At 45.5% G+C, this 27,929-nt stretch overlaps 1 protein-coding gene and 1 long non-coding RNA gene across 3 annotated transcripts; one reads left to right on the plus strand and one right to left on the minus strand.

Moving 5' to 3' along the window:
• LOC125387570 (uncharacterized) lies at positions 1-2,397 on the minus strand. Its single transcript, XR_007227905.2, has 2 exons — positions 2,253-2,397; positions 1-426 (listed from the first exon to the last, which is right to left on the minus strand). It is a non-coding gene; the product is annotated as an uncharacterized LOC125387570 (long non-coding RNA).
• Positions 1,727-27,758, plus strand: Slc25a33 (solute carrier family 25 member 33). Of its 2 annotated transcripts, none has more exons than XM_048415277.3 (7): positions 1,727-1,953; positions 11,388-11,567; positions 18,270-18,347; positions 19,978-20,078; positions 21,803-21,869; positions 25,329-25,609; positions 27,296-27,758. In XM_048415277.3, the coding sequence occupies exons 1-7, from the start codon at positions 1,898-1,900 to the stop codon at positions 27,493-27,495; spliced, it is 963 nt and encodes a 320-aa protein (XP_048271234.1). In that variant the 5' UTR covers positions 1,727-1,897; the 3' UTR covers positions 27,496-27,758. The 2 variants fall into 2 exon arrangements, with proteins under 2 accessions (XP_048271234.1, XP_085546376.1); XM_085690250.2 differs by lacking the exon at positions 1,727-1,953 and adding an exon at positions 7,630-7,745.
• The last annotated feature ends 171 nt before the right edge of the window (positions 27,759-27,929 follow it).

A 27,929-nucleotide genomic window follows, 5' to 3' on the forward strand; every position in this document is an offset into this window, starting at 1 on the left:
TCAGTTTGTAAGCAGAAATTTATTGCCTTGGTGCCCATGCAAGAACAGAGTCACTACCAGGTCAGGGAACAGCAGAGGCTGAACAGGTTTGGGGGGAAGAGTAGAGTGGGAAGTTCAACCTAGGCCATTTGTTTATTAGTTTCTTGGGCAATGTTAGGTGGCAGGTACTGTGACAGGAACAACCTGTAAGGAACAACCATGAAGTCTAAAAACAAGGTTCCCTGCTCCCACGAAGCTCACATTCCAGGATGGTTAGAACAGTTTAAATAAAACGACAAAGTAAGTGAGGAAGTCACGTGATCAGGGTGCTGCCAGGGTAACCAGGCAAGGCCCAGTCAGAGCCCAGCTTGGAGGTAAGAAGATGCCAGTCTCAGTGTGGCAGCGGTCCAGGACATCTCAGCAGAGAAGCAGTTTGGGTATCTCGGTCTGCATATTAGAACACACAGTACAAAAGTCATACTGAAAAATACATACCAAATATAACACTATTTATAGAAAGACCAAGAACGCTCAAAGTTCTAAGGGAGTGCTGGAGGAGAGAGGCTCTTTAGATCAAGTGTTTTTTTCCTCCTAAGCTCAGAGCTGGGAGATGCAATATATAATCTGTGTACTTTTTTGCATATGGGAATACTACAAAATTAACTTCTTAAAAAGATCCAGTTGGCTGGGGAGGTGGCTCAGGGTAAGAGGACTTGCAGTCCAGCCTGATGACCTGGGTTCAGTTCCTGGGACCCACAGGATGGAAGGCAAGAACTGACTCCTGAAAGCTGTCCTCTGACCTCCATACCTGCAGGGTGGCACGTGTGGACCCACAACACGCCCAACACACACACACAGACAGCTGGGTGTGGTAGGTAGTGCTTGCTTCTTGTTGTTGTTGTTTGAGACAGGATTTTTCTGTGTAACCCTGGCTATTGTGGAACTTATTCTGTAGACCAGGCTGTCCTCGAACTCACAGAGATCCACCTGCCTCTGTCTCCCCAAGTGCTAAGATTAAAGGTGTGCGCCACCAAGTGCCTTTAATCTCAGCACTGGAAAGGCAGAAGTAGGTGGATCGATGTGACTCCAAGGTCACTTGGTTTACCTAGAAAGTTCCAGGTTAACCAGGGCTTCATAGTGAGACCATGTCTTAAAACAACAACAATAAAACAAACATATGCCAGGTCTGGTGGCAAACATTTTTTAATTCCTGTACTCAGGAGGCAGAGGTAGGCAGATCAAATGTGAGTCTACATGACCAATTCCAGGCTATTCAGGGCTACACAGTAAGACTATCTCAAGACCAATCACACACACATAAACGTCTCTTTTTCTTTTCTTTTTCTCTCTAATTCCCTTCTTTCCTTTCCTCTCTCTCTCTTTTCCTCCCTCTCTTCTTTCCCTCCCTCCCTCCCTCTTTTTCTTTTTCTTTTTCTTTTTTTTTTTTTAAGGCGAGACCGGATTAGGTGGCCTGGTTACAAGGACCAAGCCGCCAGGGCAGGTTTTCACGCCATCCATTCGCAAGCCTAGCCAGCCTTGCACGGCCAACCTCCCGGGACCGACTCCGCCCCGCGTCTGCACGATCGCCACGCCCCACATCCACCTGTCGTCCAATAGACACACGGGATGCGGGTCCACACCCCCGCCGCGCCGCGTCCCGCCCCGTGACGTCACGGCCCAGCCTCCGCCACGTGACGGCCGCGCGCCGGGCTCTGGCTAGCGGCTGGGAAGCGCCGCCGAGGCCGCTGACTGGCCGGGCGCCACGCCGCGGAGGGAGCCGGGCGCCTGGGCCTCCCGCGCGCGAGCTCGCGCATGGGAGCGTCGGCGGCTGCCTGAGGAAGGGTAGCGAGGCCAGCAGAGCCCGAGACCTCGCGGCGTCCCTCGAGCGGCTGCGGCGGGCCGCGGAGCCGGCGCGGCCATGGCGACGGGCGCTCAGCAGAAGGAGAACACGCTGCTTCATCTCTTCGCCGGCGGGTGAGACTCGGGCCCGAGCCGTGCTCTCCTCCGCCCCGGCGTTGCCGCGTACCCCCACCCGCCACGGACCGGGGTGAAGCGAGGGCGGGCGAGCTGGGAGGGTTGGGGCTTCGGTGTCCCCCACGGTCGCGGTCACCACCCGGCGCGTCCGCGCTCCCTTCCCCCACCCGCCTCTCGCCTCTCGCCTTAGTCTCCTTTTAAACAATTCCTGGCTGGTGTGACTGTCACCAGGGTCGATCGCGTCGAGCCCCTGTGGCTCCAGCCCCCTGCTTGTCGCTGGCTACGCTGCAGTCACTCACCGCTTCGGAGGTGCGGACGCTGGAGAGCCTGGGGGAGCGCAGGAGGTACTGCGCTCGGTCAGAGAGAGGGCTGCGAGCAGGTGTCGCAAGGCAGCCGTGGCCTGCGGAGTGCGGGGGAACGGATGCTGGCCTGCACCACGTGGGAGGGAAAATGGGGACCTCGGAAGGTTTGTCTGTGCTAGTCGATCTTTAAGCACCTTAGATGATTTTCGATGTAGGGACACTTTATGGTATGTAGATACGAATAGGAGTTGAAACCCCCCCCCCAAAAAAAACAGAAGTTAAATTATTTTTTTTAATATTAGTTCATTTTTTCCTTTTGTCATAGCTGCTACTGGCATGGGAGTCTTTTGGTGCTGGTGGGTTTTTTGTTTTTCTTTTTTTTTAAAAAAAAACATTCTCATGTCTTGTAGCTGAGGCTGATCCTCCTGCCTCCTCCACAAGAAAGATGTTGGGATTACTGGTGTGACCCAGTGAGCCTGGATTTTATGTGGTGCTAAGTATGAAATCCAGGAGTTTGCATGCTAGGCAAACGCTCTATGAAGTTAGGTTCCCCAGCCCTGGGCTGTTGAGCTCCTTGGCCTAGCACAGTTTTAAGTATAGGGTGCTTTACGTAACCTTCAGGGCTTATCCTGTGTTTTCATCTTGAGCACTTTAGCTGTGGTCTGGACTAGGTATTACCTAAAGAGTTCCTTATACTAAACAAGTGATGGCTGAATAATTACCCAGAAAATAACCACGATGCTTTCATCGTTTCTGGTGCCTTTTTACTTTTACTATGGCCAGCAGTTGTTTCCTCCAGACAGATAGCTTTGATGGTTGTGCTTCAACAGGAAAGATTTCTTACTCATTTTATTTCTGTCACCCTGTCATTCCTTCCATCCATGTCTGCACTGATCCTACCTTTGAGAGTGACACCCAGAAGGCACCCTTAAAGTAGACCACTTCATATAAATTTGTCAAACCTGAGAATTTAAAAACCCTTTAGGCATATTTTTAAAGCCAAGAGAATTTTTTAAAAACGAGTTTATGATGAGTGAGTTGGGTTTTTTTTAGCGTGCTATTTTTACTGAGGTGGTCTCTTAACCGGAGGAGTTCCAGAGTGACCTGCATTGTGGCCCACTGTAGTTGATGGCCTTGTCTGGATGAGTCTCCCTGTAAACACTTCAGTGCCCTCTGGCTGCCAGCCTTTTCCTTTCTGACAGAGAATACTGCAGTGGGCAGCGCAGCTTCCAGGACTCATTAAGGTGTAGGGAGTTGATTGGGGCTGTGCCTGAAGCCGTGGTGTTTAATAAGCTCTAGTTGCTTCATTAGCAGTTTGAGATCTCTGTGTTTGCAGATAAGAAATGAACCTTCAAAAGATTGTTTGCAGAGCTGCTAATTGGATTTTAGCCTAAAAAAAAATACTTCTGTCCCTTTTAAGGTAGAGCATGAAAGGAGTTGGATATAATGAACAGGGCACAGGCTGTAGTTTAACCTTGTCAACCCAGGGGTCCTTGGAACATTTTCCTCTCTTGCTAAGCTGGCCTCTTTCCAGGGAGCTAAGTTCAATGCCTGTGAAAATCAGGGGTCTTGCTTTTAAAATCTGTTGTTTCTCTTGTTTATTGGCTAGTCATTGATGGCTGTATTCTCAGACAGATTTAATACTATCCCAGATTAATAATAGTACAAACTATTTGTTTTTGAGACAAGATCTAGAACTCAAAGAGATTCTCTGTCTTTACTTCTGCCTCACAAACACTGGAATTAAAGATTCGTGCCACCAGGTCCTGGTGATTTCCAAAGATTTCTAACTCACTATGACAGGCTTATCAATTTAATATGACCAGTGAAAATTAATTTTAGATCCTGGAAACATAAAAGCTGCATCAAAACAGTTTGTGATCTATGCTTTTTTTTTTTTTTTTCGTGAAGAGCCAAGTTTCTATATTATTCCCAACGGTTATTGCCAAAGGAGAAAGTAGTCCTGAATTAACATGTAATAGTCAGGTTTTCAGAATAGCACATTGCCCTTTGAGAAAGAAAGCAGGAAGAAAGAGCATCACAGACCCAACGTCTAGAAATGCACTTTGGCAGAGGTTCCCAGTGAGTTTCATACTCACTTCTGTAGAGGATTGTGTTTCTTATGTTGGTTTATTTTGTGTGGGCAGGTCTAGAATTCACTGTATGGTCCAGGTTAGCCCCAAACTCCCCACAATTCTGCCTCAGTCTGTCAAACACTAAGATTACAAGGCATGAGCCATGTTACCCCAGTTCTCCACTTTGCTTTCTTACTGATATATTGAATGATCGTGGTAGTGTATTTTGAGTATAGTTTATTGTTAGTGTCTATTTTAATATTCAGTGCAAGTTCCGTTTCTGAGGCCTGGAATAGGAATCAGTGAAGATGTTGGCTTAATTTACAGTGAGCACCTTCTTACACTGACAACGTCTTTCTAATCCTTGCTTTTTGTTCCTTCACATCCATTATAAATCACATCCTTACCTATGGACAAGATCTATTTCCTTTGACTAAATTAGTGAAGATACAGCTGCTGAGTCAGTATTTTTAGATTTTATGCATATGGGTATTTTATCTACATGTATGTCAGTGTATCACATGTATGCCCTATGCCAATCAGACTAGAAGAGGGCATCTGATCCTCTAGAACTGACTAGATGGTAGATGGTTGTGAGCTGCGATGTGGGTGCTGTTCATTCAACCTGAGTCCTCTGGAAGAGCCATCTCTCCAGCCCCAAACTAAAACATTTTTAAGACATTTGGTCTCAGCATTTTCAGTTTGCCTCTTAGTGTGCGTTGTTTGTGCATGACTGTGCTTCATTCTTGGTGTTGAAAGACCCTCTAGGTCGCTTCCCTCCCTCTGTGCTGTCAAAGCAAGAGAGTAGTACTCAGGCCTTACTCAAACAAATACAGTCTACTGTTTCTTTCTGTGACCTATACCACCCCATCAAGAAAATGGCCAGAGTGATCTCAAGTAGCCCTTCCTTGGAAGACCTGATTGGCCTTCAAGGGCCTGGGGGGCTTGTGTCGTCTTAGTGTTAGTGACATTCCTTGCCTGCCATGCTACTGTGGGGGTGGTATTAGATCTGCATGGTACAGCTGGATTAAGCTGTGGTAGATTTAGATTGACAATCTGAATTAGATGCTTTCAATCTTATTTTTTATGGTGTGATTTTGTGTGTGTGTATGCATTTTGTAATAATAAACAGTTACATGACTTTTTTTAATTTAATGATTTATTTATCTTTTATTTTATGTACATTGGTGTGAAGGTGTCAGGTCCCCTGGAACTGGATTTTCAGACAGTTGTGAGCTGCCATGTGGGTGCTGGGAATTGAACCCGGTTCCTCTGGAAGATCTGTCAGTGCTCTTAATTGCTGAGCTATTTCTCCAGCCCCTTAAAATATTTTTAAATAGGGGCAGGAGATACTTTATTGGTAGATTGTATGTTTAGTATGACTGTGACCCTGGTTTTTTTTATTTAATCCCCAACATGCTCCAAAGGAAATATTGATGGGAGTATGGTAGATCTGATAGCCCATAGGTAGTTTCAGAATTTACTGTCTTCCAACAGATCATTGGCCATGGCTGACAGGTATACTCTGGCACTTTGTCAACTTAATCTTGATTATGTTGAAGCATTACGGGGATGACTGTTCCTTTATCTAGGGATGCAGTATATAGACCATTCAAATTTTCCCTGAGGTCCAAGGCTGTAGCTCAGTGTGAAGCATTGCTAGCATACACAAGTTCTCAGCTGGAGCCGCCAAACTATATAAACAAACAAACAATAGCACATTCTTACAGGGATTTTGATTAAACAAATATAATGACTAATACTTTTTATCAAGCTATATATACTATTATAAATATAAATTGACTTTAATTCACCTACTATAGTTGTAGATATGAAAGGATTTGGGGGTTTTTTGTTTGTTTGTTTATTTGGTTTTGATGGGAAATGCCCAATAAGATGGAAGTTTCTTTTTGTTTATCTGTTTTTCACGACAGGGTTTCTCTGTGTAGCTTTGGCTGTCCTTGAACTCACTCTGTAGACCAAACTGCCCTCAAACTCACAGAGATCCATCTGCCTCTGCCTCCCGAATGCTGAGATTAATATGTGTGCCACCACCGCCTGACTAAGATGGAAGTTTCTTGTAAGTACCATAAACTTCCTTCAGTAGACCATTCCAAGTGTGGGTGCCAGGCAGGTTACAACTGCCAGTCAGTATTAAAGAATTGACTGACTTAACTCAGGTGTAGATTGATGTGGTCTGAATTGTCCTAAATAGAGAGAAACAATACTTTATTGATGAGTTACTCATTAATATTTGCTGAAGCTATGTTGGTACAAGGTAATGTTAATTTAGATTTCTTTATTTGTGAAAGATATGATTGTCTTCATTTGGGATGCATGAGTGTTTGTTTGCCTGTATGTATGTGTACCATGTGCATACCTGGTACCCTCTGAGGCCACAGGAGGATAGTGTATCTACCATGTCAGTGCTGGGAACTGAGTCTGTGTCCTCTACAAGAAAAAGCGAGTACTGAGCCATCTCTCCAAGCTTAGGGGAGCTATTTAAATAATTTTTTTTTCCCAAATGAGATGGAATAGAGGGTGTATATCCTAAAGGAGAATCAGTGGTATCCAAAATTGGTTTTGCTTTAATGAAATAATATGCACCTTACATAATTGACATCTCATAAGCTTATGTCAGATGTTCACATAAATTTTCCAGAATATGATAGTTTATGAAAAGCAACTAATGTATTTCAAGTAGCAGAAAGGAGGAAAAATTATTGAATTGCCAAGGATTAGAAGGTTTGCAGAGTTCCTGTTGGTATTGTTTGTTGGTAGAGCCCATTTTGTACCTGTGTGTAGTCCATGACCATGGAAATCAGTTTACCACTAGTTGGTAGTGATTTTTATAATAAATAGTCCATTAGGACCTGAGAGATGGCTCAGTGGGCAAAGAGCTGGCAGCTGGAGTTCAATCCCGAAGACAAACGTGGCAGGAGAGAACTGTGAGTTGTGTACTGGCATCCACACGTGCGCACCAACACACCTACCCATCCCCGCATTGAAGAAATAAATGTAATAAAAGTCTATGGGCCACCGAAATGGCTGTGCTGGTGAAGGCACTTGACACCAAACCTGACAGCCTGTGTTCAGTGTCTGGGACCCATATGGTAGAAGGAGAAATCTAATCGGTCGCCACATGAGCACTGTAGTGCACGTGCGCTCGCACGGGCACACACAATATATTTCTTTTTAAGTTTTTTTTTTAAAGATTTATTTATTGTGTATACAGTATTCTCAGTATCCTGTCTGTATGTATGCCTGCAGGCCAGAAGAGGGCACCAGACCTCATTACAGATGGTTGTGAGCCACCATGGGGTTGCTGGGAATTGAACTCAGGACCTTTGGAAGAGCAGGCAGTGCTCTTAACCACTGAGCCATCTCTCCAGCCCCACAATATAATATTTTAAAGGTAAATTTTTTTTTTTTGTAAATAGCACATTGACCTTGATGTTAGTGCCTAAGGTGAGTGGGTATATGCTCAGGAAGCAGCATATTTTACTGAACACTTGTATAATTTTTTTCTGATTATTTGAGATTCTGAGGTGAAAGTTAATTTATGTACTTCATTTAAAATTTTTATGTAACTTTGTAACCCCATAAAAATAGCAGAAAACTTCAGTGTACATTTTGTGGTAGTTGTTCTACCCCACACTGGAGGAGAGGTGCCTAACTCACGGGGGAAATTAAGCAAGGGCCATGTGGATATAAAAAGATAAAGGTTAAATGTGCATTTGTGTGATAAATGCTATTTCAACTCTGAAAGGGATGGGGAGAGAAAGTAGAGAAATGCCGAGAAGCAGGTACTGATGTAAAAGGGGACAGGTGGTGGGAAGGACTCGAAATGATAGTCATTTGGGCCGTTCTGTTGCTCTCCTCAAACCCTTCCATGTTTGCTCTGAGTAAAACATTCCAGAGAATTTTACTGGACTTTGGCATTATAATAACCAGTGCCAACTTACCCTGGGAGAGAAATTAAATTAACGTCCAGGAAGTTTCCTTGTAGCCATTGGAAATGCCGCCTCCTCCACAGAATGCTGACTGCCCTTTGAACGCTGTCTGCAGTAGTCACGTCCTACCTATGAGCTTTCTCCAAACACTGAAGTGTAAGTTTAGGGATTGTAGGTGTGAGCAATAGGAAACCCACTCTGCACTGGTTAACTCCTGGACCATACACTTGAGTTCCAGAGGGGGAACAAGCTCCGGAGAGGGCTTGAGGAAACTGCTCCAGCCCCTGTGGAGCCCTGACTGCTCTGCCTCCCAATGATGCATGCTTGGTCCCCTCACCTGCATGTGGTTCCTCTGTCTCTCCCACCACTGAGCAGGTCTTGAGTTTCTTTATGGGACCAGCTTGGAGATATGCCTATCTCTAAACCAGTTGTTGCTCCAAGAGAATTCATGCTGAGTATCTGGGCCCAAATCACATGCTCCTCACTGAACAGACTGTGGCCGAGTAGATGGTATCATATTAATGGACTTACATGAGTCAGAGTTAAAACTAGAAATGGCCTTGATCCATTCATACTGTATGGCTTAAGAAACAGATCTGGTTAGGACAGAGGGGCTACTCTATGCTGGGAGGCTGCCAGCAATGCCCGCTGTCTCCAAGATGGGTTGTCTGTTTTATTGGTCAAGAATGCAGTTTTGCAGCTTGGGTAGTGTGATAATTGTTTTGTCCTATGCATTTTAGGATGTTCAGCAGCATACTGGCCTGCTAATAATAACATCACTTCAACAACCAAAAATGTCTTCATACGTTGCCAGATGTCACTGGGGGTGGAGGCAGAATTGCTTGGGCTAGGAACCAAGACTAGAATAGTGGTCTCAGATTTTGATTGCATGGCCCTAAGATTAAAATGTTCTTGCATCTCTCCATATGTAGTTCATGTGAGCATATATGCAAGTGTGTGTGTGTGTGTGTGTGTGTGTGTGTGTGTGTAAGTGTGTGTGTAAGACAGAGTCCTACCGGGCAGTGGTGGCGCACACCTCTAATCCCAGCACTCGGGAGGCAGAGGCAGGCTGATCTCTGTAAGATCGAGGCCAGCCTAGTCTACAAAGTGAGTTCTAGGACAGCCAAGGTTGTTACACAGGGAAACCCTATCTCGGAACCCCCCCCCCAAAAAAAAGACAGAATCTTCAAAACCTCTCTCCTCCCCCAAAAAAGGCAGACTCTTTCATAGAAGCTGAAGCTCATCAGTTTGACTACGTTGTCTGGCCAGTGAACTCTGTGGATCCACCTGTCTCTGCCTCCCCATCCTAGGGTTACTGGTGAGGCAAACATTTTACACGGTGGGCCGTCTCCCCCGCCTTTGCCATGTGTAGTTTTATTACCCCTTAATTCTAGACACGTAAGATATACATATAAAATATAAATTACTTTGTAAAGATTTTAAGTAAATAACATTTTCTCTCTGTACATTCCTTTTAAAAATTGTTTGTGTGGGGGGGAGACAGGCAGACAGACAGACAGATAGACAAAGTGAGATGTGTGGGTGCCTGTGAAGATTTGAAAAGGGTGTCAGATCCCCTAGAACTGTAGTTACTACAGTTGTGAGCCGCTGGATGTGGGTGCTGGGGACCAATGTTAGGTTCTCTGGAAGACAGGTATGAGCTCTTAGCCAAAGAGCCATCTCTCCAGCCTCTACTTTCTTTACATCAGTGACTATTTAGGTATCTCAGAATATGTACTCCTTAGGGCAGCAGTTCTCAACCTGTGGGTCACAACCCCCCGGAGAGGGGTTGAATGATCCTTTCACGGGGCCGCATATCACATATCCTGTATATCAGAGCTTCACATTATAATTCATAACAGCAAAATTATAGTTGTAAAGTAGCAACAAAATCATTTTATGTTTGGGGTCACAACAACATGAGGAATTGTATTAAAGGGTTGCAGTGTTAGGAAAGTCAAGAACCACTGACTTAGACCAGGGATCTAAATGATCCTATCCAGCCAGATAATTGATTCTTCACCTTTGCTAACACCGTCATCATATAACTCTCTGATGTCTGAACATTGGCTGAAGATGCTCAAGTGAACCAGAGGCCTGGTCCACCCCATCATTGTGAAGAAGAATCATTGGCCCTGAAGAGTGCTGGGGTGTGTGTGTGTGTCTTTCTATTATTTCCCTGCTTTATCCCGAGGCCCTAGTAGGTCTGGACTGCAGATTGAGGACACTTAGCTGGTTCTATATGCTTCCTACAAGTGGAGGCTGTACCTCCGCCCAGGCAACAACACGAGGAGAACAGGCTGGAGAAGGGCATGGGTGACTGCCTCCCGTGGGCCAGTTGTGTTGGCCTCTGAGGACAGAAAGAGACTCGTGGACCTTGCTAGCTTTTTGCCCAGGAATATGTAGACTAGAGAAAGAGAAAATGTTTGATGCTGCCACAGAGTTCCCAGGTCAAGTGTGCTGGGCTTTTTGTTGCTGTGACAAATAACCGAACAGAAACAACTTAGAGACCGGAGGGTTTATTTGGGGTGGTGATTTCACCCCATCATGGTGGGCAGAACAAAGCAACTTCAAGCTGGCCAGGAAGCAGAGAGAGAAAAGGAGAGCCCTGCTAGTGGGTGCTCTCAGTTTCCCCTTTTATTCCATGCAGTCCTACTGTGTGTGATGGCCACACTGAGGGCAATGGAAGTTGGTTGAATACTGTGTGGAGATAGAGAGATGGCATCCAACTGTTGTGAGTGGTCAGGTGGCATCTGCGCTCACGGATCGCTGTCAAGTGATTCTCTTTAGTTCTGGAACCTCAGCTAATTTTTTTTTTTTTTTAACTTTTGAGACAGGGTTTCTCTGTGTAACCCTGGTTGTCTTGGAACTTAATCTGTAGACCAGGCTGGCCTTGAACTCACAGAGATCTGCCTGCCTCCAAATGCTGGGATTAAAGGTGTACGCCCACCACCATCCAGCTTCAGCTAATGTTTTTAACTCCCTTGTAAGTTATATTAAATGAATGCAGGCACTCTGTTTTAAAGAGGAAAAAGCTAAATAGCGACCGCATTTTCTGCAGACTCGTGTTGCCCTCCTGACCTCCTGTGCCTTCTGTCCTGCAGGTGCGGGGGCACAGTTGGTGCTATTTTCACATGTCCACTCGAGGTCATTAAGACGAGGTTGCAGTCTTCCCGACTAGCTCTTCGGACAGTGTATTATCCTCAGGTTCACCTGGGGACCATTAGTGGAGCTGGAATGATGAGACCAACGTCTGTGACACCTGGGCTCTTCCAGGTTCTGAAGTGAGTACAGTCCTCTCCACGCGGCCCTCTCCTGTCTCTCTCTCCGTCACATTATACAATTTGGGTCCAAATAGAAGAATTCCATTTCTTATTTATTTTGCAAGGAATGGGATGGTATGCCAAAGCTCACAGGTGGAGGACAGAGCTCTGGGGATGATACTCAGGTTAGACTTGGTGACAAATATCCTTACCCACTGAGCCATCAGACTGCCTAGGAGGATTATTCTTTCAGTTTTAACATTGAGGAAGGGAGTAAAGTCCCAAAAGCAGGTGGTTATCGATAGGCACAGAAAGGCCAGAGGCAAGAACCAGGGGATTTGGAGGCAGCATAGATCTCGGTGAGTATAAACGGGATCCATGGTTCTCAGTGGCCGAGAGATACTTCCTGCTTGGCATCAGGTGACACCTTTCATAGTGTCTTGGCATAGTGAGATGGAAGCAGGTGATCAGGCCACGTCCCTAGTGTTCAGAATGAACTTCATACAGACTTGCCATGTAACTTGTGACCAGCTGACATGTACTCTACGTGAAAAACCGTTACCCCAAAGCGGTAGCTATCCGCAGGACTAAGCCTGTGAGGTGAAAGAATGTCTCTCTACTGCAGGTCTTAGGGAGTATCCCCTCCTTGTCTAGTTTGTCATGTCTCCAGGAGCCCCGCCCACAACAGTATTACAACGGTGGAAACCAAAGCAGAGGGCACTTCATCCCTGAAAATGCGAGAACCACTTCCACACCACACAAAAGCCAACACTTCACCACGGACCTACACTGTCGTTGCTTAATACGGTCTATGGCTCTGTGGCTGTGAAGTCACAAACTGCTACTTCCCCGCGACTGTCCATTTATACTGTATTTATGTCAAAGTGTAAACCATGGAATTAAGCATGTTCTTGTTTTAATGACACACTGCCCATGCTAGAATGGTTCTGTGCAGTTGTCTTGCTCATCCACGCTGTGTTTCCTCAGCCTGTGGTGTATGTTTTCAGGATTCTTCTGCACTTGGGCTGTCATTTAGTAGCTTTCAGGTTCTGAACAAATCCATTGATCTTTCACAACAGCCTTAAAGGATGAGCACCTGGACCCCATTGCTCTCAGTTTGGAGAGGAAGACCTGCAGATTAGCAGCTGTGGATACCCAGAGTCATGTGTAGTGTGGAGCTCCCTTCTTTCTAGAACAGTTTAGAGCAGCTTAGAACAAAACAAAGCAGAAGAGCCCAGACCACAGCCGGGCTGCAGCCTCTTCCAGGTCTTATGTGGAGGTGGCTCTAGTGCTGGACCAGAGATGCCAGGAGCAGAACCTTGGCCCCTTCGCTGGCTGCTGTGACTGCTGCTGTACCACCTTGTCTCTTTCTGCCATAGCAGGATCCCAGGACTCAGCTAGTGACAGCTGTTCCTCATTCAATCATCATGAGTGATGGGGTTTCTCACACTCATCCCCTGCTGCCTCTGATGTTAGCATAATTGTTTTCTACCCATTCCAAGCAAAGTGGAAGCAGACAGAACTCTGCTCTGCTGCTTCATCCCACAGTCATAGTTCTGGGACCTCTCAATCCACAATAAATCCTGTCAGCTCTGCTTTCAAAACATAGAAACCTGACCCCTATTCGTGACTTCCTCTAGTGCTGTTCTTTGTTGCAGTGTTAGTATCCTAGCTGACAGAGCCTGAGAGTTAACTACCCCCTCCTCACTCTGCTCAACAGAACAGCCAGAGTTCTACTCCCAGCCACCCTGCAGGCTCTTCACTCAACAGTCCTGTGACTGTACTGTTCCCCTCCAGCCTCCTTGTTCCTTTAAAGGCACAGGAATGGGCATTATGGTGCACACCCATCCCAGCACTCAAGGTAGAGACAGATGGGTCTCTGAGTTTGAAGCCAGCCTGTTCTACATAGAGAGTTCCAGGACATCCAGGGCTACACAGTGAGACCCTATCTCAAAAATAAATAAATAATAAAAGCACAAGAACACTTGTTAGCACCGGTTCCTTGTTCTGGGCATTATCTCTGTGGCTTTAACACCTTTGCAGGAATATCCCGCGCTGACCTAGTTATTTGACTGAGCTTCCCCATGCCATCGCGTTCTCCTTTATACACAGCACCTACCTCATCCTCCAGCAGTGTTGTCGCTTACTTACATGCTCCTTTGTCTGCTCACCCTCACTCCAGTGTCCTTAGACACTGTCAGGCTCCTTAGAATATTGTGTGTGGCTAGAGAAGCATTCAGAACCAACCAAGTGATTCTGTGAAATTGGGCAAGTTAGTACTGGCCATGGAAAGGCCGACACACATGTGCTGCTGTTTCTAGTGGGCACTTTCTTGTGCTTCTTAAGGGAAGGTTTGCATCAGAGTTTCTTTGGATGGTGGGTCCTGATTCTCACCTGAAGAAGCATCCCCTCGTGCCACGTGGATGTTCTTGTGGCTGTTCAGATCTCAAAACATCAAACAGTGTACTGCCCTGGGTGGTGTGGTCAATAAAGAGGGTTGCTTCCCACTCAGCCTCTGGAGCCAAGCCCAGGGGTGATGCTCAACCAGAAGAGCTCTTTGTGAGAGAGGCAATAAGCAAGGACAAGCCCCAGACCTTTTCTATGCACTACAAGACCCATCCTGGGTTCTGTTCTGAATTCTAGGAAACACTGTGGTTGTCAAAAGCACAGGTGACTAATGTGGCCATTCATTTAAAACTCAGCTGCTTCTTACTTGTCCTACCCTTCCTGTGACCACTGTTATAAAGTCATAGTAAATTGTGTGTGTACAAGTCTTTAAAATATGAACCACATGTCTTAGGCTAACATATTAGGAAAAATATATATGCTGAAGAATGGAGGAAGTTATTTCAAAAGATGGGGGGTGGGGTGCCATGATGGTTCAGCGGGTAAGACACTTGCCAGGCCTTGCATCCTCAGTTTGATCCCCAGACTCCATATGGTAGGAGATACCTAGTTTACACGTAACACACAATTTGTTTGTTTGTTTGTTTGTTTGTTTGTTTGTTTTCAAGACAGGGTTTCTCTGTGTAGGTTTGGAGCCTGTCCTGGCACTTGCTCTGTAGACCAGGCTGACCTCAGCAGAGATCCATCTGTCTCTGTCTTCCACATGCTGGGATTAAAGGAGTGCACTTAGCTTACACATACACACATTAAAAAAAAAGAAGAAGAAGAAGAATGTTTTGTGGGAGGGGCCTGGGGAAATGGCTCAGTGCCTAATAAGGTGCCTGCTCTACAAGCGTGAGGACCTGAGTTTGGGTTTCAACACCCACTTCCAAAGCTGGACGAGTTGGCAGAGTGGTTAAGAGTGCTTCCTGCTCTTCCAAGACCTGAGTTCTGTTCCCAGCATCCTCACCTGGCAGCTCATGGCTGGCTGCAGCTAGCTCTAAGGGACGTAGTAGCGCTCGCATATACATTGGAACACACGCAGATGTACATACACACATGCACATTTTTTTTAAATTTAATTAAAAAAATAGTACTAGTGATGTATGTGTGCCTGTAATCCTAGCATGGGCGGGAGAACACCAACGTTGTCCTGGAACTCACTAGGTAGCTAGTTTTGCACAGTTAGTAAGCTCTAGGTTTAGTGAGACCCTGTTTCAATAAATAAGACGGCTTAATATGGTTCCAGTTTAATCCCAACACTCAGAAGGTAGAGGGGGGACATCTCTATGAGTTCCAGGCCGGCCAGAACTACACAGTGAGACCCTGTCTTAGAAAAAAAGAAAAAAGAAAAGAAAGGATGGAAAATGAAGGAAGAAGAAGCCTGACGTCGACCTCTGACCTCCACATGGTTACACATATACAACATACAACACGTAATTTTTTAAAATAATACTTTGGGGCTGGAGAGATGGCTCAGAGGTTAAGAGCATTGTCTGCTCTTCCAAAGTTCCTGAGTTCAATTCCCAGCAACCACTTGGTGGCTCCCAACCATCTGTAATGGGGTTTGGTACCCTCTTCTGGCCTGCAGGCACACACATAGACAGACTATTGTATACATAATAAATAAATAAATATTAAAAAAATAATAATAATGGTTTGTCGGGTGTCTCCTTTTTTTAAAAGTATTTTTTCCCCCAGTTTTTCGAGACAGGGTTTTTCTGTGTAACTTTGGAACTTGTCCTGGAACTCACTCTGTAGATCAAGCTGGTCTCAAACTCACAGAGATCTGCCTACCTCTGTCTCCCAAATACTAGGGTTAAAGGCGTGCACCACCACCGCCTGGCCAAAAAAGTACTTTTTTAAAGTGAAGATTTGAGTTACTGAAGTACCTTATTTGATTTTTTTTAGAGGTCTTTAAAAAGGTTTTAATATTTTTTTAAAATACTACCTTATTTGATTTTTTTTAGAGGTCTTTAAAAAGGTTTTAATATTTTTTTAAAATACTTAAATGAGTATGCCTGTATGTGGGCATATATACAATGTAGGCGGCCAGACAGGGAGTCAGATCTCCTGAAGCTGGAGTGACATACTGTCATGACGTGAGCTGCCTGGAGACCAACGAGTGATCGTGACCCCCGCAAGCCATCTCTTCACCCCTATTTCAGTCTGAAAATTAATGTCCCTATCAGCTGGTCCATGTCTTTCCAAAACTGCCTTGCTGTGGTGGATATTTGGTGAGATTCTTGCCTCTTCTATACGTGAAGGTCTAACCTGGGGAGAGAGACTCCGAACAAGACTGATGGCTTTTACATGTGTTTCCAATATGAAAGGTGGCAGGCAGGTGAGAGGGTGAGCCTGGGCTCTGCCTTGGTCTTTCAGAGCTGATGTGTGCCATGTAGTGGGAACTTGATTGTCCCAGAAGAGCTTATAAACACCCAGCAGGGCAGAAGTTCAGCTTATGTAACAGATTGGACTTGTTGCCACTGTTCAATGCGTAACTATGGAGACTGTCTTTCTTCAGCTTTTAAAAGCCGGGAGTCACTTAAGGACACGCATTCCCTGCTGCATTATGGATGAGGACTCCCAGCTTCCTGGAGCCAGAAGTCCCCCTAACCTTCTTCAGTAGCCTCTGGGCTGCATGGTTCTCATTACTGTAGACCACAGTTGCAATCTACACTAAGCGACTGACTGTCGGAGTGAAGAGCATTTGAATCTTCAGTCTCACGGTGTCGTCAGGAGCAGGTCCCCTCAAGGCACTTCTGCAGACATGTCCTGATCAAGGAGCTTGGCATTTGGAAACAGTCCTCTCTCAGGAAAATAAGAAGAGTGAAGGGTTTTCATTGAAAACATTGAATTGTGCCTCTGTTAACAGCCAGGTGGTTTACTTTTGGCTATCGTGACCATGAATTTTATTTTGAAGCATTGTGTTGATGGGAGCCCAAGAAGTGTTTCCTCTAACCCTTGATTTTTATAAACTTTATGTGCTAGAATTTTGGTCTCAGTTTTTATGACCTGTATTAAGATTTATTGAGGTTTTTTAAAGATAACCTTTTATTTTGAAATAATTTAGTAGTAGAAAAGTTACTTGAATGGCACAAATGACTTACACCTTCTTATAGACTCACACACTGCTAGCATTTTACTGCCTCAGCCTTCTCACTGTGGCTCTGTTCATGTGCACCCTTCCGAGCCATCTGAGAGCGTGCCGCATGCATTTACCCTGTGCCGTAGTTCTCTGCTGTTTATCTACTATGAACAAAGGATCCTCAAAATCACAGTGTAGACTTCAAGTTCAAGAATTTCTTCCCGAGGCTGGAGAGGTTGCTCAGTGGTTGAGAGCACTTGCTGCTCTCCTAGAGATGTAACATCAGGGCCCATGCTGGGCAATTCACAGCTGCCTGTAACTTGAGCTTAATGGGATTCAGTACCATTTTTTGGCCTCCATCTCTCTCTCTCTCTCTCTCTCTCTCTCTCTCTCTCTCTCTCTCTCTCTCTCTCACACACACACACAGTTAAGTTCAAAAAAGAAATTTCATCTGCTAAATAATGATGTATTATACACATGTAATCCTAGAACTTAGGAGGTTGCAGCAGGAGGCTGGCAGGTTTAAAACCAGCCTGGGCTACACAGTGAGACTGCCTCTGGAAATGATAATAAAATCACTAATATGGTAGGGCCAGGTGCAAGGAGACAGAACTGAAACCCAAATAGTCTTCCATGTGTGAGGTAAGTGCCCTCTCTGCCACTGGCTTGCATCCTCATACCTCCCCCATTTTTGTACTTTATTTATTTTGTGACAGGGGCTCACTGCCCTGAATTCACTGTGGTCTAGACAGACCTTGCCTCAGTCTCCTGAGGAAGTAAGATTGCAGACTGAAGTAAGCGGAACTGAGAAACAGGACCAGAGATTTCCTCGCAGTCTTTCTTTTGGGTGTACTCTTTGTAGCATCCCTGTCTGATACTGCAGCCTTCTGGTTTTACATTGTAGCAGAGGGAAGTGAGAGTCTAGGGACTCCTAAATGTTATTCCTTTAAGGAGGTGACATGAAGGTTTTCTCTTACTACCAAGATAGGCCTTGCTCAAAGGTCTTGTTTTGTTTTGAGACAGTCTTGTGTAGCCCAGGCTGGCCTCAGACTCTTTGTAGCCAAGGATGACTCTGAACTTCTGATCTTCCTGCTCCCACCTTCTAAGGGCTATGGTTAGAGGTGTGAACCACCACACCCTTATGGCTGAGGTTCAGACTCGAACTTCATGTGCCCTAGGTCGCACTTACCCAAGCACCCCATCCAGAGTGTCTCAGAGATGTTACAGCTATGTCTTTTCTTACCATTCAGGTCGATCCTGGAAAAGGAGGGACCAAAGTCACTTTTTAGAGGCTTGGGTCCAAATTTGGTTGGAGTTGCACCATCAAGGTAAGCACTTGCTCCCTAAGATCAGCATGCAGTGCTGAATCTCTCCTTGCCCAAGGGTGACACTGTTGAATGGCTGCTTCCCTCTCTTCTCCCTCCCCCCCCCCCCCGTGTTAAAATTGCCTAACCATAGCCAGGTGGTGGTGGTGCATTCCTTTAATTCGAGCACTCGAGAGGCAGAGTCAGGCGGTTCTCTGATTTCGAGACTGGCCTGATCTACAGAGTGAGCTCAGGACAGCCAGGGCTACACAAAGAAACCCTGTCTAGAAAAACAAAAACAAACAAAAAATTGCCTAAACTTGTCAGACATGGAGAAACAGTGATTACCATGGGTTGGTTGGTTTCTTTAAAATGGGGAAATAAATCTGCCATCAGCACTCAGATTTCTCTACGTGAGATTTCTTACCCTGAATGGAGTATGTGGTCTATCCCTGGGTGTAGAAATGCCCAGTGTTACGGCACACGCAGATCCATGTCAGAATCTGCCTTCTCAGCCAGATGTCCAGGTGGCTCAGGAACAGTAGTCTGAAGGAATTATACAGGCTCCTAGACTTTGCTTTCTATAACATTTCATTGTTGGTTCTTTACTTCTCTTTAAAGCCTTTGCAGAACTGCACTATCCCAGTGCATTAAGCTGCTGGCTCCATTCACCTTTTTAATTAATGAAAATGCTGGCCACCATGCACAGCTAGTGTCTCTGAATCACAGAAAGTTATTGGGCAGTGCTAATTGAGAAGGGAACTGTGTGTGTAAAAGGACAGGTTGCAGTGTGTGTCCCAGGCCAAACTCCTAACGCTGTAGTGTACAGGTTTTAGTTGCCTTTTCTATTCTGGAATCTGGACGGGCTTTATTCCATAAAATAAGACTGGTGTATTTGTTTGTTTAGATAGAACAAGGCTGTGAAAAGCAAGGATCAAAAAGTTATATATTTCCGAGTTATAAGGGAAGAACAGAGAGAACAATAGACAAATAATGAACTGGTTCACATCAGGTTCCTCTCTTAGAAGGACTAAAGCAGAGGGAGCCTATTCATGCTGCCTGGAACTTGTCCCTTTGTGGGATCTGTTATTTTCTCTAACCCTGCTTTACTCAAAGGGCAGGGTAGCTTGAGTTGGTAACAGGAACTGGAAACTTGAGCACAAATGATTACTCCCCACCCCCACCTTTCGTCCTGTCTGATGGGATCTTGTGCCAGAGCTTAGTCTAAACCAGTGGCCTCCTGGGATCCTAAGCTGAGCGTTCAGCAGCGACAGCGGGAAGCATCTTTCTTCTGCATAGCAGGATGAAGCCTGCTCCTGCCGCGGAGCTCCCGAGTGTACTCTCACCTCAGGGAGGACAAGGAGAGCAAGTTCCCCTCTGAGAAAGCTAGACTTTTAAAAATGGCAGCATACATTTCTACTCAAATGATTGACATTGTCCAGAATAAAGAATGCAGAAGGACTTTTATATGTGTTTCCCAAATCTCATTTTACTCTGTGGTCTTGGACACTTTTGTCACATCCCAGGTTGGTGGCAGGCGTGGGTGAGTCCAGCCTTGGGCCCCTACACTGCTCTGTTGTAGATGTTGCAGACGGATGCATAGACTTTAAAGTGCCTCGATGGTTTCCTCAGCAGTGTCTCTTTGTCCTAACAGGGCCGTGTACTTTGCATGTTACTCCAAAGCCAAAGAACAATTTAATGGCATTTTCGTGCCTAATAGCAATACTGTGCACATTTTCTCGGCTGGCTCTGCAGGTATGTTACCTCGCAAGTGAGATGAAGACTCGCATCCCAAACCATGTGGTGTTTGTCTTGCTTTCTTTTTTCTTTCCAGGAATTACAAGTTAACTCCCTGCCTCTTATGCACCTAAAATCATTTCCCAAAAGCTTTCTGTTGTTGGTAGAGCGAAGCTGTTAGCAGTTTGTAAACAGGTTTCATTTCTCTGACCACTCCAGCGTCTTATTCCTGCACTAATCAGCTGTGCTTCTCTTAAAGGATGTCAATGTAATTTTCACGTCTTCCTGCTTTCCCTACTGGGTTCTAATGTAGAGTGGGAGCTGACTCTGTCTGACCCCCTGGATATCTGGGGTGCATCTGCCCTGTACAGCAAGGATCAGGGTTGTTTGCTTTGTGTGCTATGTGGCACTTGAGGTTGAACTTAAGGCCTGTGCTATCAGACAGGCTGTCCTTTTTTTTTTTTTTTTTTTGTTTTGTTTTTTTGAGACAGGGTTTTTCTGTAGCTTTGGAGCCTGTCCTGGAACTAGTTCTTGTAGACCAGGCTGTCCTCGAACTCACAGAGATCTGCCTATCTCTGCAGGCTGTTCTCTTTTAAGGAAGTCCTCCTTGCTGACTGCAGAGCTCAGGGCACGACGTCCCCTCAGGGAATGCTTGTAAATTGCTAGGAGACTTCTGTCCATTTAAATCTAAAGGTATTTTTAGAGAATTTATATTAGCATTTTAGAATTCCTGCCTTCTGCTAACAGAAAGAAATCGCCACACCAATTTTGTTTACCTTTGTTACTCTTAATAGAATTACTAACCCAGATTATGATTTTTTAAGCTGGAGCAAAAAGTAATGTTAAACTACTTCACACAAGAACAGATTCCCCTTAATGCTGAGCCCTGAGAAGGGGTGCATCTTTCCAGAATAGGTTGATCCATAGTGAACTGGCTGTGACCCTGGCCCCATTAATCAGCTTTGTAGCATGTGTAGCCTTAACCCAGAAGACCTTGGTTAAAGCTAGCACACCTCAAGGCAGCCTTTCCAAGTATATTGCCCTCCTAGCATCTACCTAGCCTGCTTCCTCAGAACTGTGGGCACAGGGTGCAGGAGAGAGAGCTGGGCACTGCATTCGGGCTGGTCTGGAATGTTAAAATGCTGCAGAAGGCTGAACCACAGTAATGATTCCTGGGGGTCGATCAGTTTTTAAATTTTTGTTTCCTTAAGTTTCCAAATTTGAATTCAGGTTACTGAAGACTTAACACTCGTATTCAGTGTTAGATAAACATAGAGATCAGCAAATTTAAACAAATTATTTCTGAATTGAAATTTTAGATAGTTTTTGCCCTAGGATTCAAATGAACCAAATGCTAGCAGCACCACCTAGAGGCTGGAAAAGGCTATGTATGACAGTACCAACAGCTGTAGCACTGCAGGGAAGATGGCTAGGTAGATGGGTAATGATAGGTAGGGAGATAGATGATTGATAGATAATGATAGGTAGGGAGATAGATGATTGGTAGATAATGATAGGTAGGTAGATAGATGATTGATAGATAGATAGATAGATAGATAGATAGATAGATAGATAGATGATTGGTAGATAGATAGATAGATAGATAGATAGATAGATACATGGATGGATACATGGATGGATACATGGATGGATGGATGGATGGATGGACTTCTGAGTACTGTATGGTGAGGCAGCTCCAGTGCACACTGACTGTATCAGTGACAACTGTTTTTTCCCTCCAGCTTTTGTCACAAATACCTTAATGAATCCTATTTGGATGGTTAAAACGAGGATGCAGCTAGAACGGAAGTAAGTTTATAGTTCCTTCCTTATCTGAGAGTTCTGGTGTGGTTTATTTCCTTCTCCCATTGCCAAGTGTGGATTAAAAACAGGGGTCCTTAGCTGTCCCATCTGGATTCTCTGTATGTGTATGTAGAAACGTCTTCTGAGATCTATACTGGTAGTATTGTGGGGAGAGAAGAGCACAGAGAACAAAGAAAGATGGACAGAGGTCCTCTTCATGATCCAGCTTCCATGGGTATTCTCTCTGGGGTTCTCTGTGGACCGCATGTCAGAAGGTGTGCTGTGGACTCCACAGAGGCCTGACTGTCTATCCAACGACACAAGAGAGAGCACTTTAACCATAGCCCCAAATGGGCCAGCCGTCTGCCCTGAACCTAACCTGGAGTTCTTAATGTATTCTGTGCTGTGTTCCTTTAGTGTTCTGATGAAGCCCACAGAAATACCAAGCTTTGTTTTCTGTTGAGACAGAGTCATGCTATGTCGTTCAAGTGGCTTCAAATTTTCAGTCTTACTGCCTTGAGCCTCCCCAGGGCTAGGCTTACAGATTAAACCCCTACCCTCGGCTAGAACAAAGGTTTTTAAATAAATGGAAACCAACTGAAATAAAGTCATCAATATTTTAAAAATCTGTGATATGATGGGTGTGGTGGTGCACGCCTTTGATTCCAGCACTCCGGAACCAAAGGCTGGCAGATCTCTGTGAGTTCAAGGCCACCCTGGGCTACAGAGTGAGTTCTAGCACAGCCAAGTCTACACAGAGAAACCTTGTCTCAAACAAAAAAACAAAAAAATGTGATATACTAATAATGCTTTTTTATACAAAAATCCGATGTCTCAGCAGGCCAGAACTCCTGTGATTTCCAGGGCATCCAGGACACTGACCACTGCTTTTTAACTTGATGACAGTGTGGTAGGGAAATGTGTGAGCCACAGCTACTGCTTCTGCGGGCCGTCACCCACACGCCCACTTCTTGAAGGAATGCTGGTCTCCAGTAGAAATTCGGGCTCTCCCAGTTTAAGTTCAAGGAACTGCCAGGATTCCAAAAGCCCTTGTGCTGTGTGGCCCAGAGATGTGAGCCCTGGAAACGTTAGCAAGTCCATCTTTCCTTCAGCTGCCTCTAAGAAAGAGGGGAGAGCTAGATATATTCTGCGTAAAGTTTTCCCAAAGTGTCATATGTGCCCTACACGTCCATCTTCCTGAGTATGCAGTCCCTTACTGGGCCCTTCCTCTCTATGGTTGTGCTTCAAGCTTCTGGCAAGCCTTGTTTCCTGGCAGCCTCTGGTATCACCTCAGGGCTAAGTGTTCAGTGTCCCGATGTCACCTGTGTTTAGCATCAGTTAACTGAGCTCAGGACATTTTAGACCTTTATTTAGTTGGGCTCTGTGAACATCTGTGAGCATGTCTTGTTCCAGTGGCTGCCAGGGAAATTGCTCCTGCCTTCTACCATGCAGCATTACAACCAATGTGTTAAGAGAGTTGGAGTCCAGAGGGACAAGGGGTATGAGGCACCCAGCATGCTGGAGGGTCCATACTACAACCTAGGCAGGGTGGGGTGAGAAGAGGATAGGAGAGCCTCCTGAGACAACAGCGGCTTCCACCCTCTCAGGAGCTTGGTGCAGGTGCAGAGGGGGGAGGGGCGCACAAAAAGATGGGAGCAAGAGAACAGAGCCCAGAAGTTTAGCAGTTTAGCTTGTCTCTTTTTTCTTTTTAAATATTTTTATTTTGTGTGCATTGGTGTTTTGCTTATATGTATGTCTGTGTGAGGGCACAGGATCCCCCAGAGGTGGAATAACAGACAGCTGTGAGCTGCCGTGTGGGTGCTGGGAATTGAACCTGGAACCTCTGGAAGAGCAGCTAGTGCTCCTAACTACTGAGCCATCTCTCCAGCCCCAGCTTGTCTCTTTTTTTTTTTTTAGTTTATTGGTTTTTTTGAAACAAGGCCTCACTCTGTTATCCATGCTGGCCTGAAACTCAATCCGTTCTCCTATCTCAGTTTCCCAAATGCTGGTATTACAGGCAGGCGTGACCCACTGTGCCTGGTATTACAGGCGTGAGCTGTTTAAACTCTTGTTTTCCGTTCATGAGTCTAGTATCAGCAGCACTTAGTCTTTAAAACAGAGTCTTCGGTGACTCTTGAGCAGAGGACATTGTTTATAGACAAAGAGGGATATGTATAAAAGAAACAAACAGTAGATTGATATTTCTGTTACTTTCCTTGTAAAATGAGGACAGAGTCAGAAGAATACTAAGAAATGGAGAATATTTGCTCATTCTGAGTTGTCATTTTTTTAAAAAAGATTAAGGCAGGGGTTCTCACCAACCTTGGAAACGACAGAATAAAAATCTACCACTGTGTGCTGGAGCTATGTCTCAGCAGCCAAGAACATTTACTGCTCTTAAAGAGGACGCAGATTCAGTTCCCTGCACCACATCAGGCAGCTCACAACAGCCTATAGCTCCAGTTCCAGGGATCTAATGCCTGTACACATTCACACACACACACACACACACACACACACACACACACTCTTATATGTAAAGTAAATACATCAGTAGACATTTAAAAGTAAATAAATGAGTAAAACATCAGGTAATACGTCTAGATTAAAAATTCTATACAGCATAGCTAAGAAGAAATATAGATATATACATGTACATACATATAAATATATCCATATATATGTGCATGTGTGTACCTTTTTCCCATATAAGAAACCCTGGGTTTGTTCCTTGTCATGCACACAAATCACATTCCAGAGAATGATGTTAAGAAGGAGCACCGTGGGCTGGCAGATAGCTCAGTGGTATAGAACTTAACTGCCATGCTCAAAGCCCCGAGTTCAAACCCCAGCATACCAAAAGGAGACGTCAGCAGCCTTTCCCTCAGCAGTCCCTCTGGTATCACAGTGTCTGACTCTGTATGTCATTTTGTCCAACTTTTGTTTTCTTTTGTTTTTCCAGACGGGGTTCCTCTGTGTAGCCCTGGCTGTCCTGGAACTCACTCAGTAGACCAGGCTGGCCTCAAACTCAGAGAGCTGCGTGCCTCTGCCTCTTGAGTACTGGGATTAAAGACGTCTCTGACTTTCTACTTAACTTTCCCTTACCTCTCTGTTGTCATAACTTATCATCTTGTCTGTGACACAGTTTACCTAGCTAGTCCTGTTTTTAGGTATTTCAGTGGTCCCAACTGTTTTCTCTGACAAATATTATCCTCCATTAGCATTTTCTAGAATTGGGTCAAAGGCCGCAAGCCTGCTTCAGTGACTGTCGTTTCAGATGCCGTCTATTCTGTGGGCCATCAGGTTTCTCAGCTAATTGAACAGGTCTCACAGTGGGTCAGAGGTTAGGCGGCCTCAGAACAAGAAAGACAGGTTTCTTCTCCCGTGTCATTTCTGTGTTATGGGTGACCCTCATGTGACTTGTGTGTGGTGTCTCTCAGCACCTATCATTGCTCCCTCTGACAGGGTGAGAGGCTGCAAGCAGATGAATACACTCCAGTGTGCGCGCCATGTGTACCAGACAGAAGGCATCCGTGGCTTCTATAGAGGACTGACTGCCTCCTATGCTGGGATCTCAGAGACGATCATCTGCTTTGCTATTTATGAGAGTTTAAAGAAGTATCTGAAAGAAGCTCCGGTGGTCTCCTCCTCAGATGGAGCTGAGAAAAGTTCCTCCGGCTTTTTTGGACTCATGGCAGCTGCCGCTGTTTCTAAGGGATGCGCCTCCTGCATCGCTTACCCACACGGTACGCTCTGCTCTTTTCTCCTGGAGAAACACAACAGTTGTTGGTGGGGAGAGCTGGGCGGTGGTGGCACATGCCTTTAATCCCAGCACTTGGGAGGCCAAGGCTGGCAGCCTCCCTCCTAGTTCAAGGCCAGCCTGGCCTACAAAGTGAGTTCCAGGACAGCCAGTTTCAAGCTACACAGAGAAACCCTGTCTTGAAAACAAACAAAAAGCAAAAATGTCAGGTTTGTCGCTGTGCATAGACTCTACAGCTCTGGTATCACAGACTGAAATGCATGTGACATAGATTGAGTGGCCCTTACATGAGATGCATGTGACAGTAGTGATTGAGTCTAGAGATTTTCACCTGGAGTCTGTGCAGTTTTCCTGGTTAAGCATGTCTGGTCCGGGCAGAGTGACGCCATCATTGACTGCATTGACACAGGTCATGTGAGTGCTGGCCTCTGCCTTGCTCAGCTCCACCCCAGTGTGGCAAGACTTTGCAGGGCCGAGATGTGGGTTACTGAACCTCTGTTTTCAAAGAAGCCCAAAACTGGACTTTACTTAAAATTCCCTGGTTGAAAAAGTTATGGGGGACGATTGAGTAGAATGCTACATAAATCTACTAGTTGGGCTTTTTTGTTTTTGTTTTGAAACAGCTCTCTACCGTAGCCCTGGCTGTCCTGGAACTCGCTCTGTAGGCCAGGCTGACCTTGAACTCACAGAGGTCCACCTGCCTCTGCCTCCCAAACCAGGTCCCCTTTCCCTGTCAGAATGCTAGGGACTGTGCCGAGGGCCTTTGTATGTTGGACACTGCTGCTGAGCTGCACCCTTAGCCAAGATGCAAGAGCAAGATAACTACCGTCCCACCCACCTGCTTAAAAACCAGTTCATTTGCTGTGAGAACAGGTTGTGTTCTCAGAGCCCCCGGCACAGCAGTGACCGATGCACCAGAGTCTCGGGAACAAGGGTTAGGTCCTGTTGTATTCTGGAGCACCACCCAGCAAGCCACAAAGGCCTGAGCGGGGAGATCAGAAGTCCCTCCCGGCTCTGAGGTCTGCTCAAGCAGGAGTGACCAGCACTGGGCCAGTGCCGGGACGGAGGCCAGGGAGCTTTTCAGCTAGAGTAGGGAGACCAGAGGAAATCTTTCAGACCAATTAGAATATGGTCTAAAAAAAACTTGTCTTTTCTCCTTCTTTCCTTCCTACCTTCCCCCTCTCACATACACACACACACACACACACTTCTCTCTCTCTCTCTCTCTCTCTCTCTCACACACACACACACACATATATACATACACTTTCTTATCTCTATCTCTCTCTTTTTCTTTTTTCCTCCAAGACAGGGTCTCACTGTATAGATCTGGCTATCCTGGAACTCATTTTGTAGACCAGGCTGGCCTTGAACTCACAGAGATCCACCGGATTCTGTTTCCTGAGTGCTGGGATGTGTGCCACTTTGCCCTACTAGAATTTAGCCTTTAATCCCAACACTCAGGAGGCAGAGCAACCTGGGCTACAAGAGCTAGTTCCAGGACAGACTCCAAAGCTACAGAGAAACCCTGTCTGGAAAAACAAACCAACAAAAAAAAAAGAACTTAGCTTTTTCTTGTCCCTCTCAGCATGTGACTGCCTTGTCCAGGTGAGAACCACGATGCCCAGTAGACACAGAGCCTTGACTTCTTCACACTGTGTCTCTCCCACAGAGGTCATCAGGACACGGCTCCGGGAAGAAGGCACCAAGTACAAGTCGTTCGTGCAGACGGCACGCCTGGTATTCCGGGAGGAAGGCTACCTTGCCTTCTACCGGGGACTGTTTGCTCAGCTCATCCGGCAGATCCCCAACACTGCCATTGTGCTCTCCACCTATGAGTTCATCGTGTACCTGCTGGGAGAGCGAGCTTAGTCACAGGCCACACAGTTGTGCTCTAGAAGAATAAAACTGAAAACCCTAGAGATTTTCTTTTCCGTTGATGTGTAGTGTTCCACACTGAAACAGCAAAGGCCATAGACTGCCCGGCTCATCTCACCTGTTGGACATTTCCTTTTGGATTCATGTTTCTGGAAGGTTTTAATTCATTAACGTTAATAGTTAATTAGAACTTTTTTTTAACTTAAGAGGATTGAGGATTGAGCAGCAAGTAAATTAAATCATGCTATTTAATTTAAGTTTGTGCTGGGTTTGTGTTCTTTTGTGCTCAGTGTACCATAAACCAGCCACAACCTCTTTTCTAAGCAGCTGTAAGGGCTCCCTGACAGACAGGGACGAGCAGTCACGTTTGGTGGCACTGTGGTGAATTCCCACAGCTTTCCCTCTGGACATTTCCAGTTCCCAGGTAG

Source organism: Myodes glareolus, chromosome 6 (genome assembly GCF_982192425.1).
Source record: "Myodes glareolus chromosome 6, mMyoGla1.1, whole genome shotgun sequence".
NCBI classification, from domain to species: domain Eukaryota; kingdom Metazoa; phylum Chordata; class Mammalia; order Rodentia; family Cricetidae; genus Myodes; species Myodes glareolus.

What these genes read in the sequence shown, in the direction of transcription:
- Slc25a33 (XM_048415277.3), top strand. Translation starts at nt 1,898, where the DNA reads ATGGCGACGGGCGCTCAGCAGAAGGAGAACACGCTGCTTCATCTCTTC. An exon ending in CTTCATCTCTTCGCCGGCGG is followed by an intron (nt 1,954 to 11,387) that starts GTGAGACTCGGG and finishes TCTGTCCTGCAG; the next exon opens with GTGCGGGGGCACAGTTGGTG. An exon ending in TTTCTCGGCTGGCTCTGCAG is followed by an intron (nt 20,079 to 21,802) that starts GTATGTTACCTC and finishes TTTTCCCTCCAG; the next exon opens with CTTTTGTCACAAATACCTTA.